Raw genomic sequence first — 19,808 nt, 5'->3', positions numbered from 1 at the left:
CTGCAGTTTGAAAGCTTCTCCCAAGAAAAGTTTTTTTTTAAAGCTGGTAATAAAGTAACGGATAACTACAGGCAATAGGGATAAATTTGCAACTTTCTTTCTACAAATGCAGTTTGATTTTTAGTTCGAGTAGATAATTTCACATAACATTAAACCAGCAGGTCATTGATTGGCCAGGATAATTTCTCTGCAGCAGAGGAAATGAAAGTAAACAACCATGGCCATTAGGAACTATTTGGTGCAAAAGTACTCAAAGTGCTTGTTTTGCCCCCAATTTAGCTCAAATGTCAATATCACTGGTTTTGTTTGAAATTTTAGTGACTTAAGGATCTAAATCTGCAGAATTATTTGGTTTGTAAGTTGGAAACTACTTGCTTTCTTTCAAAGCTCTGCAAGTATACTGCTGAAAATCTATGCTTTGCAAGAAAGGTTATCACAAAAAATACAGCAACTGTCAAAGCAAAACTTTTTACGACAGAGTTTTAGAGCCAGTTTACAAAAAAAATGTTTTTTAATTACGACTTTTAAGTCCTAAATTTACGAGAAAGAAAGTCATAACTGTTAAATTACGAGATTTTAAGAAAAAAACTTGTAAATGTACAAGTTTTTTGCTTTGCTGCGTGCTGTGCGCCGTTCACTTGCTGCGCTGTATGCTCACCTCCACTTTAATCTCGTAAATTTACAAGTTTTTTTTCTCTTAAATCTACGACTTAAAATCTCGTACTTGTACACATTTTTTTTGGTGGCCCTAAAACTCTGTCGTAACTTTTAGCACTTTTCTTTTTTTGAAAAATTTGACTTTAAACAGTGATCCCTTGATTATCGCGGGGGTTACGTTCCAAATAGAACCTGTGATAAGCAAAACCCGTGAAGTAGAAACCTTTATTTTTTTTACAATTATTATACAATGAAATACACTTTTATACATTGAAAAGAAAGAACAAACCATTTAACAGGCTAAATCAATTGTTTTTTTAACAAATAAAAGTACTTTAGAAACGTTTTTTCAACAAATAACTTCTGTAGTGTGCTGTCAAATAATAATTTCAATCATCGATAAGAACAGTAGGCTTTAAATTGCGGAGATTAGCCCCGCCCACCGTGACCCGAGTGGATTAAACGGAAGAAAATTTAAAATGATTATGGAAAAAATAAAAAAGTACAGTGGGACAGATAGTGACTCCGGTCTTCTTTTTCACTGCTCTTCCTACTGAGCCGCTGCATCCTCTGCAGCGTTTTTTCCTTTTGAAGCCCGCGGTGCAGCTGCAGGTGTGTTTGTTCGGGAGAGGAACATAGTGATAGGCAGTTGTTGTCGCTCTTTTTTCTTCTTTGCTATAAGATCCTTATACACCGACATGCCCCCATCGATTATGTTGGAGAACTGTAATGAACGGCTCATCAAAGGGTCCCATTCTTGAGCTACTCGCTGTGTGACTTTTTAGCCAATCAGAATGCAGAACACAATGCACAATCCAAATCCGTGAAGTAGCGAAACCGTGAAAAGTAAACCGTGATATAGCGAGGGATCACTGTATAATGTTTCTTCACACTTGACTAGAGCCTGTGTACTGAAGATAAAAATATCAAGTACTGATTCCTCTTTTACACCAAGATTTATATAGAGCCAACGATGTAAACACAAGAATTTTGCTAGTTTTGTCTTTTGCTAATTGTGTAACTATACATAATACATCATTTGCTTTTAGAAATTGTGAAAGGAGCAAAAATGTCTGCAGTGTTGGCAGCTATAGTCCAGGGCCAACAAAGTCTGCTTTCAAGTATTTTTTTTTTATGTGTATTAAGTTAGATTTTTTTATTTTTACCATATTTTGCATTGGAAAATGTTAGGGAAATTAACAATAACGTTTTGCAATAAGTCAAAATAGCAAAGACAAAATCAAAAATGCATGGCATGCCAGACTTTGGTAAAGGTACTGTGGTTTGTAGGATGACAATGTAAGAAAATGAAATTAATACAGGAAATAACCTTATTTTACTCCAATATGTCTAATACAATATCTAGTTTAGGATGATATAAGACTTTTTGTTTTATTTAATTGTCATTTATTTAGATTTTATCGGCTGTAGGCAAAAAGCATTCAGTAAATTCTTACATTAGCAGAAATGTCTTAAATTTAGTTCAAAGGCAAAGCCGTTATTAGACAGATGTGCTACTGAATGGTCAACTATTGCAGTCTGTTGTCTAACTCTTGTTGTTTCCATGTTTAAATAAAACCAATCCTCTCACCTGAAAAAAATACATCCCTGTCTCCAGCTTAAATAGTTAATGCTGTGCCCTCCGGCCTGTCTGGGAGCCACTCTCTGTGGGACTCAGTATCTTTCTTCATGGCATGGCTCATTCCATCATGTGTCACACATAGAGTAAGACAATACAAACTTGTGCCCCGAGAGGGGTTTCAGGATGTCTAGATGTGCATTTGTGCTTTAGAAAAGAATCAGGCTAGATAGGAGGTTCTCTGTGTGTGTTGCCGTGTACATCCCTTTATCTGCAGCCGTCTATGTTTCAGAAACCCTTCAGGCAAATATGGGAGGTTTGATATTGTGAGAGAAGTCTGATAGACACACTTTAAGACTCAGCTTTGTGTATACTGTAACTGCACATTTCATGCTGGTGTGTTTAAATTCAACTATACACCACAGTTGTCTGTATATCTGGGGGTGCTGGGTAGTTCCGTTAGACAGAAGTTTTGGTGATTGATTATTGATCACTCCGGACATTCTTTTCTTTCTTTCAATGTTTTTCTTTCTGTACATTTATTATAATCTCCCGCTCAGTCTGGATGTATTAAGATGTGGTTTAAGCACTTAAATGATGTTTTCACTTGACACAAACATTTTAACACAATAAAGTTCTTTTGTTGTAGATTTTTTTTTTGCAAAATACATGTTGCAGAAAACTCTGACCCTAAAATGACTTGCAGTGTTTTGCTGACGCACGTTCTCATTCACAATCAATGGCATAAACCTCAGTTTAAGGAAAATATGCGTCATTTATGCTTGCAGAATGCAATAAAATCCTCCTGAATACGACCCAAATGTAAGCCTTCCTAATAACACCCACTGTTCAATAAACCAGAATGTGTAGACAAATGGTATTTCCAGCTGCTTGCCACCCACAACTGGGTTGTTTTACACAAACACAAGGATTTTGGCACACAAACAATAATTATTACAGGAATATAACATGATTTGTTGATATTTCTTCTCTTGATTTACAGTTTACTCTCCCAAAAATGGCAAATGTGTTTAGTACTGTAGCTCCTCCTTCACCTTCATTTACGTCTCATGGAAGCCAAACATTGAGGGAAAATGTTTAAGAGACTTAATGCCATTGTTTTATAGAGTGTTGAAGCAATCAATGTTCCAAACCTCATGCCTGTCAAGGACTTTGTGTGTATGTTCATACTTCAGACTACCTCCTCCCAGAATCTTAAGAAAGCATGTTTCACCATTGATTACTAATAGCAACTGTAATATCTTTGACTCACCAGGTTGGCCTCGCTGGGCGCGTGGTACTTTTCCGTGCCCATGCGAACTAGGCCGTCGTTGTAAAGAAAAATCCGAAGCGGGTCGCAGGAAGTGACCAAGATGTAGATGCGCAGGTCAAACTTGTAGCCCTCCATCAGAAAAGGCTTGTCCAGGTATTCCTGGACAATAAAGTGCTCTTGGGCAGGAAGCTTCTCACAGTTTCGGATGAGCCAGATCCTGGATCGACAGAAACTATATTAATCCTCCAGGAGGGGAAATTATAGTGGCACGGTAAAATATGGCAAGGTAAAGACAAAAAAGAAGATAATTAAAAAAATGATAGATGGGAGAATAGCAGAGACTATGACTAATGACACTGAAAACTGTCCAAAACTCCCACTTAAGTCAAAAATTGAGACAAACAAGATCCAGATATGAGGTCATATTATTTCTTGATATCTGAAATACATCTGGAAACATTCAAAATATATAAATTGGCACAAATAATTCAACAAATCAGCTTAAATACAAAAACGTCAAATGAAGCTTACATTTAGGCCAGAATATTTCTAGTGTGTAAAAAAAAACTGAAATTAAAAGGAAAAAAAAGATTTAAACCAAACATTCTCCTAATTCTTCAGGCTTCTGATGTTTCATTCAAAAACATATACAAAGTACGTGGAAGTCTGTAAGTCTAGTAATCTTCTGAGAACCCAGGCACCTTAAAAACATTTGTACACAAAGCACTTTATTACAAATGACAGTTTGTCGGAGCTACACTCTGCCAGCATCTGGAGAACATGTGATTTGTTTAAAGCCAAATTCCACTCTGTCTGATTGGCACTGAGCATCAAATGGTCTGGTCGGGCCGTTAGACTTTGGGGTAGGTTAAAAAGAGCAGGCACTGCGCTTCATCTCAACCTCCACTCTAATTCATTTGCTTTGGTCCCACGTCAGTGGCACTCAGCCCTTATAATACCCAGACCAGTGCTAGCTGGACTTAAAAAAAATGAGTTTGGTTAGTTTGCGGACATCTATGTGGCTTTGCAATGGTCAGGGGCAACCCTTTCAAAGCAATGTGTCTCTGACTTCATGTGTGTGGAATACATCTGTGTCAATCTTCCAGTGGGTGAAAGCGAAAGAACTGACTTTTACCACCATCACTCCTAGTTAAAGCAGACTTAGGGTAAATTAGTAACATGCACAGCCTGGAGGGATCCATTATACACATGCGAGCAGGCATGCACAATCATCAGACCGGGCCAAGAAGAACAGACCCGATGGTACTTTGCCCTAAATGTATATTTGAAGGTGCTGAGATATTTTGACAGCAGGTCTCAGAAGGAAAAAACATTATCCTGACTCTTGAAAACACAATCAGATGCTCTGGGAATTATACTGTTTATTTTTTTGTTTTTTTAACCAAACAATTTGCCTCCTTAGCTAAAACTCTGGAAAAATTAAATGAAAGACAACTTAAAAAAAAGCAGAAATATGTTAGTCTTGAATACAGTGCTTAATAAACTATTAACTCAAAATCTTTTGCTAAAGATTAAATAAAACTTCTTTTGCAGCAGCTTTTGATCCTGCAAGCTGTTTTACTACAACAGAAAAGCATTTAGCTGACCTGCTTATTGCTAAAAAAGAGCTGGGAGAATAAGGGGGAAGGGCCCCTCATGTTGACTAACAAAATGAGAGGGCCTCTATAACAGGCGGGGATAGGGTTAACAGTGTTAGTCGCGTAAAAGTATCTGAGGAAAAGATGACATGATTGATGAGCTGGGGTGTCAAATAATCACAGCCCACTCTCCCCTGCCTATTTAATATGGCACTTGAGGGGAGCCTGACTTTTTGAGCTCTGCACACGCTTTTATTTTGTTTTCCTTATAACAGGCTGGGCTTCAGACATAAACAATAACTTCATTTAGTTGGCTGTCGGAAAAATAAATTACTGGGGAAGATATAACTTAATTTCCTGCCGCGTCACAGTATGAAAAAAAAAAAGAGAAAAAATCTAATCTTCTGAGCTGACTGCCATTGAGTGGTCGAGCTAAACTCATCATCTTTCATATTCTTAATGTATTGCAATAATTCAGCCTTTACTCTTTAATAAATAAGGGCTTAGTGCAGCACGGATTTATAAGTAATGCTCACATTATACCAGAAAGGACAAATTCAAAGAGAATTAAAGTGAGGGGTGAAGCGCACAGAGAAATTCTCACTTCAGTATCTCCACCTATTGCTGCCATATATACGGATGATCCAAAATATTAAAACATGTTTAGACTTCTGCAATAACAAACAAAATAAAAGCTTTGCTGCAAAATTGAAATTAAAAAAATGATAGAAGGATGAGTTTAATGATATTCTGAGGTTCTCTAAAGGTTTGAAAATAGTTTTTGAGCAATGTTTTTGTTGATTATTTCCTATATATTTATATTTTTGTTTTCTCATGTAGTAACCATAAAGAATGGATTTCCCTTTGATGTCAGTCAAAGAAGTATCTCTCTAGTAGGCATTGGTACTTCCTCTACAGTCTCTTTTTACAGAGATAGAGCATTATGATCAAACATAGTAGTAGGTTTAGGGGATGTCATCTGGACTTCGTTTTTAAAGTTAGAAGACGTTTTACCTCTTATCCAAAAGGCTTTGTCGATTCTGAATTAACTGGTAAAATAGCTGGTATATATGCGCTCATGGGGGAGGAGTTTACACACAAGCGGCTTTACCAACATCGCAGAGCCAACTCAAGTGGACCGGAGTCTGCAGTGCACCTTCACCTGAAGGCCACAAACCACTCGTTCGAGGACAGTGAAGTCTGAATTCTAGCCAGAGAGAAAGGATGATTTGACCGAGGAGTGAAAGAAGCCATCTTTGTCAAGAAGGATAAACCTTCTCTTAATAAGAATGGTGGTCTCAGGTTTATTCTTCCATCCATTTACGGCAATGTTCTGAAACCCAAAGAAACCGAACCAGTTCCACCTGGGTCGTTAACAGCTGAAAGAGATGACCAGTTTGGGGAGGGAGTCACTGGCTCCCCAAACCCCAGCTGAGGACAAAGGACCCTCAACAACCAGAAACCATGTAGGCTAACAGGCTAAGACAACACCATCCAGTTTCAGGTCTGACTCCTCCCCCATGAGCGCACCTATACCAGCTCTTTTACCAGCTAATTCAGAATTGAAAAGCCTTTTGGATAAGAGGTGAAACGTCTTCCAACTTTAAAAACTAAGTCCAGATGACAGCCCCTAAACTTAATACTATGATGGAATCAACCTGGATGAATGAGAGTCTTTATCGACATTATGATCAAAGAAAAAAGTTAGTATCACTTGGAAAAAAACTTTCCTGCTCGCAGCCTGAAAATTTTTTTTACTTAAAGCTTTAGTGCAAAATGAAATGCATTTGGTTTTAACTTTTGTCTGCCTTTTATATTTCTTTGACATATAAGTCTTTTTATGTCTTTGACATATAAAAGCTTAATAAAGGCAGAAATGTATGCGCACATTGTATCCATTTTATCATCAGCATCCTAGATGCTGCTTAACACTTACCCTGTAGAAATGATTTTTAAAAAAGCACTGTACATACATGAGGGCTCTTTAATCAGTCTAGCAAATAGGAAAAATTGCTCATTATTGCAGCTTAAACTTTAGGGGTTTCATGTATGAAAAGATGAAATTTCATCAGTAGAATTTTCCGTGTTTGGGTGCATTCACATGTTTTCAGCCAAACTGACAACATTGCAAAAATGTAGGAAACACTTTTTTTCTAATACAAGCATTGAAAAGGTCTTCCTCCACATTATGATTACACACGACAATGGGGCACACTGAAATACCTGCAACTGAGCATAATTTAAAAGTTTGTTAAAGGAACAAACCATTAAAAAGTGATGAAATGGGAATCAGGCTGAAATAAAGAAAAAGAAAACTTCAGTGTAAGAGATCAATGTGTTGTATTTGCTTGTAGATTCTGAATTCTGTAAAGCCTTCTGGCACTGTTAAGTAAACTTAAACTGTTTACTAAGACAAACCCAGAACCCAACAGACTCAGCTCCTAATATTAAACTATGTAAACATTCATAATAATCCATTTGAAAAGCTGTGCTTCAAATTAACCCCATGCTGCTCTGGCAACTCTAAAACACGTGTGTGCGACACAAAGGAGCTTCTTCAGCATTTCCTCTCTGTGGGCACACATATCTGATTAACATACTGTACTACGCTGCATAGGAGAAACACTCTTTGGATTGCTCTGTCACTAAATAGAATTTATCATCTTTTAAACACTTTCCTCCAACTTGCATCTTACCAAGAATCGAATGATATATATCTTTTAAAATAAGAAAGAAAAACATGATTATTCGTAATATGGAACAGTCACTCATGCTGCTCTACTCTTAATAAGAAACAAAAAGGGTGACAATGCATTAGTGCATTGCAGTAATGGTGTACTAACACCAAAAGTAAGCATGGAACCTCGCAACTTTACTGCAGCAGTCCTTTTTAGTGACTGTGAACGAGTGAATCGCAATTTATGAAAAGGTAAAAGTATTTGACAAAGTAAAGACTAGCTTAACACTAACCATTCCAGTTATCCAACGATCACAGATCTAATCTGACTTTATGAGAGACCCTCGGTTGCTCTCAGCCCGTGGAACTGCTAGAAATATGCATTCAGGTAGCACAGGCAGCTCATCTGTTGATAAAGAGATGCAATTGAGAGACAGAGTCCCCTCCAGCAGCCATCTATGTCTGTTTTATAGTCTGACTGGTCTCTCCTGATGGGGCCTCATAAAAGAATCCAATAATCACATGCAGAGACCTTCGGGGAAGGAACTATTCTAACTGCAAAAGACCGTGTATGTGTGTGTGCACATGTGTGCGTGAGTGTGTGTGTCCACTGGCACCGGTTAGTGTGACCATTGAGGACAATGAGGCCCACAATTAAATTACCACACCCTCTCAGCTATCATACTCAATCTGGTGCCAAAAATCCTGCCTTCTCCACAGACGTCCACAGCAGTGAGCCTGTCTACATGCCCACAAAAAACAGATAGCTGGGACTAATTAGATATTTGCGAACACAATTATACGAAAACCTGTGTCTACATGGATTTTCATATAGAATTTTCAAGCTTTCTGTTCATTTTAAATCTGGAGTTGTTCTTGATAAACATTGCATAGATGGTTGCAGATAATCTATCTATCAATCCATCTTTAAAACCCAATTAATTCCTTTTTTGGGGGCCACTGGAGCTTATTCCAGCTACTAATGGTAGAAGGCGGGGCACACCCTGAGCAGGTTCTCAGTCCGTCACAGGGTCACACAATCAACATGCTCACAGGATTTGAACTCGATGTGAGGTGAGAGTGCTAACCACTACACCAGTGTACAGCCCGGTTGCAGAACTAATATCTGTGCATCATTGTCAAAATTCATTTTTACTCCACAAGGCAAAAATAGTGGTTGCTATGGATGCACAATGATGCCCCTCATCTTGTTGTTTTTTAAATTTGAACAGATGCGTAAAACTACTAACTAAATCAGATAAACATAAAAACATGTCAGGAAATATCAGCTTTTTGTGTTGACACGAACATATGTTGCTATTGGATAAAGGACACTGAAAAAACGTAGGAGAAAAGACTCAGGAAATCAGATTATCACTGAGTATTTGGCCTGCATGGAAACGGGTCAAAACCCCCTAATTTCCTTCCTTTTGTTGTGCTTGTCATTTCTCCTCATGTCCTTTTTCTCTCTTTCTTTTCACTTTTGCCCCTTGTCATATTTCATTTCTCTCACTTAGAGTGTAAAAACCATTATAGGACACTTGCTATACATGGCATACTTACCCGTGGCCCATGGCCCCGTTGGAAGGCTTGACTATAAATGTCTTTTGCTTGCGTTTTCTGCGTAGCTCTTTCACATAATTCTGTAGCTGAGTGTATTCAGCAGGGAAGATCCAGGTTTTGGGTATGAAGCTGTACTCTTGAGGCTGGCACTTGATCATTCTGCCCACAAAAGGAAGGAAACGGTAAGTGTTCTATTGTCTAAACAAATGTAACACCTTTAGAGTCATACTTCTTTAGTTCTATGCTGAAGATGAAAGCGTGCTTTCAGAGAAGCCACTGCCTATTTGGCTTGAGAGCACAATGCTACAAGTACCCAGCTGTAACTTCTAGAACTATCAGCAGGATTGGAAAATCTTGTTTTTTATACCGCTGAATGTGATCCAAACACATTTATGTGTTGAAATGGACAGAAAACTTACTTGGACATGTTTCTTGCGAGGCAGTCTTTCCGGCAAATTTCACCCATGCCAGGGAAATGGTTTATTCTCTGCAGAGGGACAGGCAGACATAATAATGTTGTTAGAACCATTACGCCACTCAATTCCACCCCCACCCCTTGATAAAAATTAGCACATTAAAGGCAGCAACCTGAAGTGAGCTTACAATGTTCTGACATTTATGCCCAATTACAGACTCAAAACAAAAAGGTGACGCTGAGACCTTTTTCAACCCATATTTAGTTTACAGTGGTTTTTTTATCATTTAAAGGTTGGGGAGGGAAGAGATGAGAAAAATAACGATCAATCTCAACTCAGAGGGGCCAAGGTAATTGGTTCTGCATCGCAGACTCCTGTGGTGACAGTTGAATGAATTGCTTTGAATGTACCAAAAGGAGGGGGTATGTAAAGGAAAAACTCTGTGTTTTTCTGTATTCTTTGACTAAATGAGCCTGAACGTTAATTAGGGGCGTTAATTAGGACTGTATGAACTTAGATTTGACAGCAAAATCTCACATTGCCTAACTTAGGTGAAAAAAAATGTAGGGGAAAAAAAAGTAGGATGGAAAAAAAATGTGTGACTGTTGTCCAAAATGATACAAACATAACGCGGCATTGGAAGGAGTTTATACAATTAAGTCAATTCCAGGAGACTGAGAGTGAATATTAAAGCCAATTTGGGTGACTTCCTACTTATTTTTTGAAAAATATATTTTCTTAAAATCTCCTCAGGATAAAGGCTCAGCCTAAAAAAGTAAAACAAAAAAAAGCTCAACCCTTTAGTAAAATTACTGGATGTTAAGCTGTTGCAGTATTTGTAGAATTCAGTTTACTCAATTGAACTTTTGCTGCCCCTCTCCTAACAAGCCCTCCTAACTAGCCTGAGATTTAATCAATCATTAGTGTCCAGTATAATCAAATAAGAGCTCAAGAAGATAGATAACTAAAGCTCAGAGTAGCCAAGTTCATTCTGGAAGATAGGGGGTCAAACTAGGGTAAAATCATGCTCAGCCCAGCACAAGTGAGTCAGAGCAACTGAGCAGCATCTCAGATGAGCAACTAGAACTAAAGAAGCTGCTGGGATGGGCAGCGAAGCGTCTTCTAGACCCACCTCTAAAGTCCAGTTGCCCTGAAGAACAGAATCCTGTGATAACATGACTTGGATGACTGAGAATCTTTGCAGACACCCTGTTGTTTAGGTCTATCTTATCAACATCACTAGTGACATGTGAAACCTGCCCCACAAGCCCCTGCTGCTCACAACATGTCAGCCTGCCTGTCAATCTTTCCATCTCTGTTGCCTCTCACTATGTCCACAAATCATTTCTGTCTGCAGGCTTCCTATAATTGACCCGGGTCTTAACAAAGCAGGTAGACAGTCTGAAAGCTTTTGCTTTTGTCGAATACTTACATTCTTTTGTTAGGCTTTATTTTTTTAACCTGCTGTTTCAAGTAGATAAACACATTTTTGTATTTCTTTAAGTTATCATTTCATTTGACCATTAACTCTATTAAGTTGTCCATTTGGGGGGTTTAAATGTTAAAGACCCACTACAATGAATATTGTGTTTTTGTTGTTTTAAACATATTCTTTGTGGTATTTTTCTGATGATGGAAGGCACATACTTAGACACATATTAAGCTCAAAATTGCATTTCTTGTTTTAAATCATTGTGAATCAGGAGCACATGAAAAAATGTTGTTTAAAAAATATCATATTTGTGAAATAGAAAATGGGCTTTAAGCTCTCAGCAACGGGGAAGGGAAGAGGGGGTGGGGTTGTGCTAATGGTCCTGTCTACAACTCAGAGGGAAATTTTTAATGAACTACTGCAGGAACTATGTCCTAAAACATGACAGATTTTGTTTTACATTTTGGCTAAAATTACCACAATCCTAATTAAAAGACCACTTGGAATGCTTTTAAAATATATCAAAAGATGGCTTGAGTGGGTCTCCAACACAGTATTCATTTAAAAGGTAATTCATTCTTTAAGATTTAGACAAAAAACCTGAGTAAGAACTAAACCAGGGGTGATGGAAGGCTTTAAATCTTCGTAATTAGGTACATTGAGTCTATAATCATCTGTAGTAAGACATCGTGAAGTTATAAGTTCAACATTTTCCAGAAAGATTTTTCCAAACAAAAAAACTCCTATAGTGTTGAAATAACTGCCATCTTTGTTTTATCCTTTACATCTTTTCATCAGTTGCACTGCTTCAAAATGCATGAATAAAAAAAAAAAAAATCCTTCCAAAAAGTTGTATTCTATCTTTAGAGCTATATTGCAGGAGTTCACGTGTGAGTGCAGAACACCAACTGAAGAAACTCAAACCTTTACTTCCTTTATAGATGCAGTTACATGTCTTGTATTGAGTGTACCTTAATTTTTTTGGCCAACAATCAGGCCAATGTGATTGCAGAGTGATTTCACATGACAGTTTGTGTTGCATACCTGATAGTTCCTGAGCTCAGCAATCTTTTCATGCTGCACCGCTGAGTCGTTCCAGATGAGGTTGGCAGTCTCATCATCATCACGTGCCTTGATGAAGTCCATCTCATTGATGACTATGCGAACTGTGAAAAAGGCACACAGGAAGATTTAAAGGCCCTAAAGTCAACATTAAACAATTGATTTCATACACAATTCAATGGCACCTTAATTCTGTCGATGCAAAATAGTATCATATTACACAGATTAAGAAAATCAATTTTTTCCATCAATCAATATTTCATCCAAATATTTTGACAGGTTTAAATGTTGCTTTCCATTCATTAAAAGTATGACTGTGGATGCTTATAGCTGAAAATTCTCACAGCGATGTTTACCATTCGTTGCATGGTTGCGGAGCAACTAATCGTAATGCCTCTCTAGAAAAAGATCAATTAATTGACTGTAATGCATTCAAATCCCACTGGAAACCCCGAAGTATGAGAGATAGGTGGCAGCCCATTTGGACATTAATCCAACAAGCATTCATTATTCAGGGAGTAATGAAAAATTCATATGCCCTAACGAAACAAGGTATTAATTAATTTCTTGAAAGCCTCCACAAACCTGGAGAAGGGTTGCCTAATGTTGCATGATGGCTCTTGAATGGGAAAAAGATGATTCCAGTGTGGCTTCATCCATCTGTTAATGTCAGTAGAGACTAACAGTGCTTTGCTAACTGGAACAGTAAGTGTTTATATCACAGCAGGCATATGTTGGTAGTTAACAGTAAGGTCTTTGAGAATAGCAAAGTTACTGTATAACTGATTCTTTCCATCACGTTTAACAATAAAGGCAACCTAAGTGCAAGAGTTTACATTCCCTTATGACTGGCTGTTAAGGACATTTTCAATTTTCTAACTTTGTAACCTTTAGCTGTAATACCCTAGTTTTGAAGCAAAATAAAAATAAGGTTGAAAAACAAGCCATTCATCTGGACTCTAGTGTTAATTTTCTCTCAAATGGACCTGAACTGCTCTCAGAATGGCCACTGTGAGGGTCTCGTCACAGCTAGCTGACCGACTCACAGCTGGACTTCCATTTTCCTACGACATCATGGTAGCCTCCAACTTGTACTTTCTGCTGCTGACTCCTCTGTTTCGTGGGTTGTAGTTCACCCCTGAGAGCTCTGCAGCCAAGCAATATGTTGAGCATTGGGAGGAATGCTTACAATGCTATTTTGGCTTTTCAACAACAACAAAAAGCAGTTAGATGGCCTTAACAAAAAAAAAAAACATATCTATATAAAAGCTGAACTGTTGCTGTATTATCTGTTTAGTTCTACCTAAACTTAAATTAGTTTCAATGCAGGAACTTTAATATCAAAAATTACTTTTGAAAAATCATTTTATGAAGAAAAAAGAGGTTATCTGTGGTGTTGCCATGAATCTCTTAAATTGGCTGACATTTAGATGAATATATATTTACTTTGTGAAAAAAGGAGGCGAACATAGAAAATACACAAATAGATACTTCAGGATCCTTGAGCCACCTATTCATGTAGGTGCTGTTTATTTAAATGGTAGCAGAAACTATTTTTCTATTTTAACCACAGCAACACTTTTTTTATTCTCAAACTTTAAATCCCACTAAAACAATCAAATTACCGTAATTTCTGGATTATAAACCGCTACTTTTGTCACATGCTTTCAACCTTGCGGCTTATTCAATGATGCGGCTAATTTATGCATGTTTATTTTCTTTTTTTTATGCATGTTTTCTAACGGCCGCTAGGGGAGCTCGAGCAGAAAGGGTAAGAGTGAGACAGGGGGAATACGGTATATGTGTCAAGGAAGACGCAAGTTTAATGTAAATTCCCACTTTGTGAATGAATAGCATGAACAGACCCTCATCATGGAAAATTCAAGAAGAAATGCAGATGACGCAGCTTTCAAGTTAAAAGCAATCGCTTAAAGCAGTGTGAAAAAAAATCCACCGTCAAAAAAAAATCCACCGTCACCAGCGGGTTTGGAAAAGCCGGTCTGCTGCGAAACGGAGAGGACAGCGCAAGCTCAGGAGTGAATTTGCCTCAGGAAGAGAGTGACACTGACAACGACAACAAAGGAGAGACTGAGAGAGTGTTTGGCGAAGAATGTCTGACGCTATACCAATCCCACACTGAGGAGGACGACTTCCATGGTTTCAGTGCACTGGAGGCGTGTGCAGCCATAAAGTTACGGCTGCTCTCAGTGACTTTTACCAGTATGTTTTTTTAACCAGCCCTTCTAGTGCTGTTACTAACATATTGCTGCCGAGTTACTGTCAGGCACTGTTTGGAATAGAGCTGTGACGGTGTGGGATTTTTTTGATCACCGCGGTGATGAAGCAGCAGGAGTTGCGGCGTTGCGACACGTCGCAAATGGATACCGGTGCAAGTAATAATTACAAAGCACTATTCTTTATTAACAAATAACAGTAACATCTAACTACTAACTATCTAACTATTGAACTAACTATATAGGTGCTGTAGAACGAGGATGTGTATGTGTGTCAGCGCGCTGCTGCGTGTGTAAGAGGAAGGAGCGAAGTGCTGCAGCGCAAGAGTGAGTGAGAGCGCTCCTTGCACTGGATGCGCTCTCCCCTCTTTCTTACACACGCGGCGCCGCGGTTTCAGCACATACACATCCTCATTCTACAACACGTTTCAATGTGGGCACATGCAGCTTATAGACAGGTGCGGCTTGTGTATGTACAAAATGGTTTATCCTTTGAAAATGAAATGGTTTATAATCAGGTGCGCTCTGTAGTCCGGAAATTACGGTAACCAGTTGAGTGTTTTGAATAATCCTCGGCTGTCAATAAATCTAAATTAGATCTCCGATATATTAAGCAGTGTAATAGATAAATAAATGTTTAAAAACATAGTCATGCATCTGAAATAGTGTTATGGGCATACCAATCTCATATTTAGTGCCAGCGACGTTGGCAGAAATGGTGCCTTTCTTCTTTTTTGAATGCATCTTCCTCTTCCCGCTGCTCTGGTAGGAACCTGAAGATGGCACGTTCACGGGGGATGCTCCTTGATCCTCTGGAGAAGACAGTATACAAGACTAGCAAATCCCATGCTGTGCTTCACAATGGCAACAGAACAGTGTTTTTTTGTGTCTCTGCAAGGAATGTTGTGAAACAGGTGGATCAAAATCCTGGTGATTGAATGTCAGTACATCGATGCAGAGAGGCTAACAAGTCTTTTTTGCAAGTCCAAGTCATTGGATGTGAGTTTAAGTCAAGTCGCCAGCCTTAAATGTGATGGTTAAAGTTAAAACAAATGTTTTATTGCCACAGCTTTTCATTAGAGTATGTTAAAAGAACTTGTGGGGAAACACTAATAGGTGTGTTTTGTATGTGGAGACCTTTGCTAAAACTGATGTCCTGGAGCTAAAAAAAAAAAAAAGAACACACCAATTCTTTTTCACCAATTCTACTATGCCTTAGTCACAACTGCCCTTACGGGTAGATCTGGGCGGTCTGGTGGTGAAAAATGATAAACTCTGTGATATCAAAGTCTTAGACTGCTCCACGAACCATAGATTGAAGATGTTAATGCACATTTCTTGTCTATGGGCATGCTCCAGGCAACCAGTTGTAGCAAACGCTTAAAAACATGCAAGAATAAAGTAGTCTCACCTACTTTACGCATGCACGACGTACAGATTTTTCATTTTTTTCAACCCTCCTGAACCCTGCGCAATGCTGAAGGAGGCTGTTAGTGCTGTTCAAGTCATAAGTGAGCCACTCTTGCGGGCTACTCGTGCACTGCCTGACTGTTAGAATTCAGGAAATTTAGCAGTGTGTAGTTTTTGTGGACATCCTATGGGCATTAGGGTAGATTATCCGATGCGGCATTTGTGTGCCGTCAGTAAGGAAGTGTGGTGTAAGGACACCGTACCACAGCATCACCTGTACGTCCTAAGTGCATCCAACTTATATAATCCTCACATTAGTTTACAATACACTAACCAAACGCACAACAATGAGATGTTCCATATTCTGGACATACCTTGAGGTGGCTTGACCAGCCTCAAGGGAACCGCAAGACACACCTTCATTCTGTATGGGTCAACCCCCCCCCCGTACCCCAAAATCTGAGTCTCAAGTCAGGGTATGCACTTCTCCTTCCATGTAGCAATATCCTTAACCTAAGTCTTGTGAGTCCGTGTGAGTGTATACATGAGGGAATGTGTTACTGTTTTGTCTCTGTGCTACCCTGTGTGAGAAAGATATGCAAAGTTGCAGAGCAACCAGCTAAATCAAGTCATGAAATCCCTTTGAGGAATGAAATTTTCTTGCTCACCTCCATCATTTGGAGGGGAGGGCATCTCAGGGAGTACAAGAGTGAAGGGGTAAGCTAAGCTTTTTGCCAAGCTAGGCGGGCAGGCTGCACGGGGTGCTCACAGCACCCTCCTAGGGGGTCTCCCACACTAATTACTCTTCTCTGTCCAGGGCAGTGTGGACAATGTGGTTCAGAACAGCCCGATGGATCATCTGAGCATCTCTGCAGCCCCCTTCAGCAGCATTAGCAGAGGAATCTTTGAGAACGGGGAGTTAGAGAACGTGCCGATGGTGGGAAGGTGTTAGAGGGGGAGGACTCCTGAAGGAGCTGTACAATCCAAGCTTATTTAGAGCCCCAAGAGGAGATGGAGGGGCGGGGGGGTGCCATAGGGGCTGGGAAATCCTGTGGAGGAGAAAAGAAAACATACTTTACAGCTGCAAAACAGTAGTAGCGAATTGACCAAGATTGACTGCAGAGCACTTTGTGGTTTGGTGTGTATTATCTTACTCCACTAGAGAGCATTGGGGCACCAGCAGCAGAATGCAGGCTTAACACATGTGATACCTGATCCAGCAGTTTAAAGAGTTTCATGCAGCTCTCACGCTGGACTTACCGTGCAACTTATTAAATAATGTATCTACAACAAGCTATGTGATCAGTGCTGAAAAAGTTTGCTTCTGTTTTAGAGTATTCTTAGATTTTCCACTGTAATACTAATAAATCCTGTGAATTTAGGAATTTCCTACCACAGTGCTCAGTATCAACATTTTTCCGTTTTTTATTTTTTGTGGAGGAAATAATAAAAAATACTCCTTAAGTGAAACATTTTCTACCTAAGAACTACAGCTTTTGGGGAGGCATGTGCTGTTTATGTTTATTCAAGTTTACTAACCCAGAAGTTACATAAAAAGATCAAGAGCGCCCTCTAGAGGTGAAGGTACGGTAAAACACTGCTTTACTTGTATCGTTTATATTTCACACACTCACTCTGCTGTGGGATCAGCGAGCACATGTGAGCTTAAGAAGATAAGCACCCATGCTAGCTTGCAAATCAGCCTCATCGATTCTATCGACGGCCTCTGAGCAAATTAGAATGAAGAAACAATCTGATCGCTTGATCTCTCAGTGGTCCTCACTGCGAGGCTGGCTCTGGCTGCGCTAAGCACAGGGCATTGATCTTGACTAAAATGGGATGAGCAGAGAGTGGAAGAGCAGCCACAAAGAGTCAAAGTGATAAAGTGAGTTTAGCTGTGCTGTTGACAATCCGTCCCCAGCTCCCAGTGGCATACTGTAGCGACTCAGTGCAGGAGTCACAGAACACTGCCTCTGTAAGGCCGCTGGCCCTGCTGGGTGTGATGTAAACCCTCAGGAACAAGGGCAGATCTGACGGGTACATGTGTTGCAACTAAAACACTTCCAACATTTATCTTTGACACATTGATTCTCTGGTGTAGGTCATTTGACAGAACAATCACACACAACTGAAGGAAACAGGATTAAAAGTGATGTAACTGTTGTCATTTGATGTTTTTGGTGTTTTTAACATCTTCTTGTGGTATTTGTCTATTAGTAGAGGATTTATATTAAGAAAACTAAGCTTAAGATTTCATTTCTGAGTATTTCTCCGTTGTTGCTAATCAGGAGAAGATGAAAGCCTTGTGTTTGAAACAGCACTTTTTGGGATGCAGAAAATACGGCGTGCGGGCAAATGCTCCCTGCTCTGAGCTTTCAGCAACATGGATGGGAAGGCCAAGCGGCGCGCCAACTGTCTCAAAGGTGAAATTCGAAATAAATTACTGTAGCTCTGCAGAAGCTACGTCCTAGAAAACCACAAAGACTTTTTTTTTTTGGCTAAAAATCACATGATCGTAATTAAAAGACCACTTGGAGTGCTTTTAAAATAGCTTAGACTGGGTCTTTAAAAAAAAAGGAAAGAGAGGATGATAGAAACTTGCTTCAAAATATTTCTCCCTTCCTTTGTAAATAAATTCAACATGTCGAGTTTGCTGAATATTAGCAATTCTGGCTAAAAGCTTTGTTTAAAAAATGTCAGCAATAAAGTAAAACTATAAAAGGTTGTTGGCAAAAATAAACAAAGTTTTAAAGTACTTCACTGTTAGTAAAACTAAACTTTGTTTTGTTCTTAACATAAAAAATCCCAATGTGGTTTACAGAACTGTTAGCAACATTAAAAAGGGATTGTTTTTCTTTGAAAAAAATTGTTTTTGATTTAATTGGCTTCAAGACAAGTTTAATATGACACAAATATGAAGATGACCGTGGCTTTTCCATTTCTCTCACAGCGAAAGGTGAATATGGATCAGTGAAATCACTTTGTCACTGGATCCAACAGATTACTATGTATGCAAGTCAACTTTTAGCAGCTAAAGACAAACTGAAACAATCCTCTTCAGCAAGCAGCAACTAAAAAAAGCATCAACAGTCAAAAATGTAGGCATTATTGATAGACTCTGACTTGAACTTTAACAGTCACATCAGATCTATTCCTACTTCAGCATTTTAACATCTTGAGACATCGCAAGAATCAAATGTAAAGACCTCATGAATTTACTTGTTTATCTCAGAAGGTTAGGTTACAACAGTCTGCTAACTGGACTCGGTAAAGAGGCTGCAGTCCATCCAGAATACTGCTACCTGTGTTCCCAAACAAATCCCAAAGTCTGATCTGTCCTCAGGTCTTTGCACTGGCTTCAGAGAGTCGACCTTAAAGCGGCTCCGCTTGTGCATAAGTCTCTCTATGGCTTAGCACCAACGTACATCTCTGACATGTTGGTTCCACATGAACCACCTCAGACTCTGAGAAGCTCAGGGAAAAGCCCTCTGCTGACGCCCAGAGTCGAGACTAAACCCAGTGAAGCAGCGCTTCGTTTTCATACGGATAAAACCCAAAGCAGTCCTCCTGATGTTGTTAGACAAACTTTTATTATGACAATGTTCAAGTCCAACTCAAAGCTATTATTTTTTGCTCACTGTATGACCGATGAAAGTCTTTAACTAGCACTCTTAACTAATATTTAATTCATAACTTTTTTTTATCCTAATTTTTGTCTTTGGGCTTTTATTTTGTAATTGCACTTGAGATTCCCCATTTGTTTGAAATGTGCTGAACAAATAAAACGTGCCTTGCCAACTTCAAAACAATTTAAAGTACATATCTTTTTATTCACAATCCACCCCCATTTTTCTAATTTATGTCTCTGAACAAGGTCAAAAATACTGCTGATGTCACCAGTTTATAG

General features: G+C 38.9%; 1 protein-coding gene across 5 annotated transcripts in view; it reads right to left on the bottom strand.

Moving 5' to 3' along the window:
- The window catches only part of ttll7 (tubulin tyrosine ligase-like family, member 7), a 77,302-nt gene that overhangs the window by 52,145 nt on the left and 5,349 nt on the right, over nt 1-19,808 (bottom strand). For 4 of the 5 annotated variants that reach the window (XR_002289955.3, XM_020702299.3, XM_004067739.5 and 1 more), the window contains exons 2-7: nt 16,570-16,950; nt 15,172-15,303; nt 12,240-12,361; nt 9,767-9,834; nt 9,348-9,506; nt 3,510-3,726 (exon numbers count right to left, since the gene is read on the bottom strand). Coding sequence is in view for 4 of the 5 variants with exons in the window: in XM_020702299.3 (XP_020557958.1) it covers nt 3,510-3,726; nt 9,348-9,506; nt 9,767-9,834; nt 12,240-12,361; nt 15,172-15,303; nt 16,570-16,594 (723 nt within the window). In the remaining variant the exon portion in view is untranslated. The remainder of the gene's footprint in view (nt 1-3,509; nt 3,727-9,347; nt 9,507-9,766; nt 9,835-12,239; nt 12,362-15,171; nt 15,304-16,569; nt 16,951-19,808) is intronic. The other variant, XM_078945797.1, reaches the window with a different exon arrangement.

Source organism: Oryzias latipes, chromosome 4 (assembly GCF_053564925.1).
Source record: "Oryzias latipes strain Hd-rR chromosome 4, Olatipes_Hd-rR_3.1".
NCBI lineage: Eukaryota > Metazoa > Chordata > Actinopteri > Beloniformes > Adrianichthyidae > Oryzias > Oryzias latipes.
Note: the sequence above shows the minus strand (reverse complement) of the source record. Positions and strands in the feature narration are given on the sequence as shown.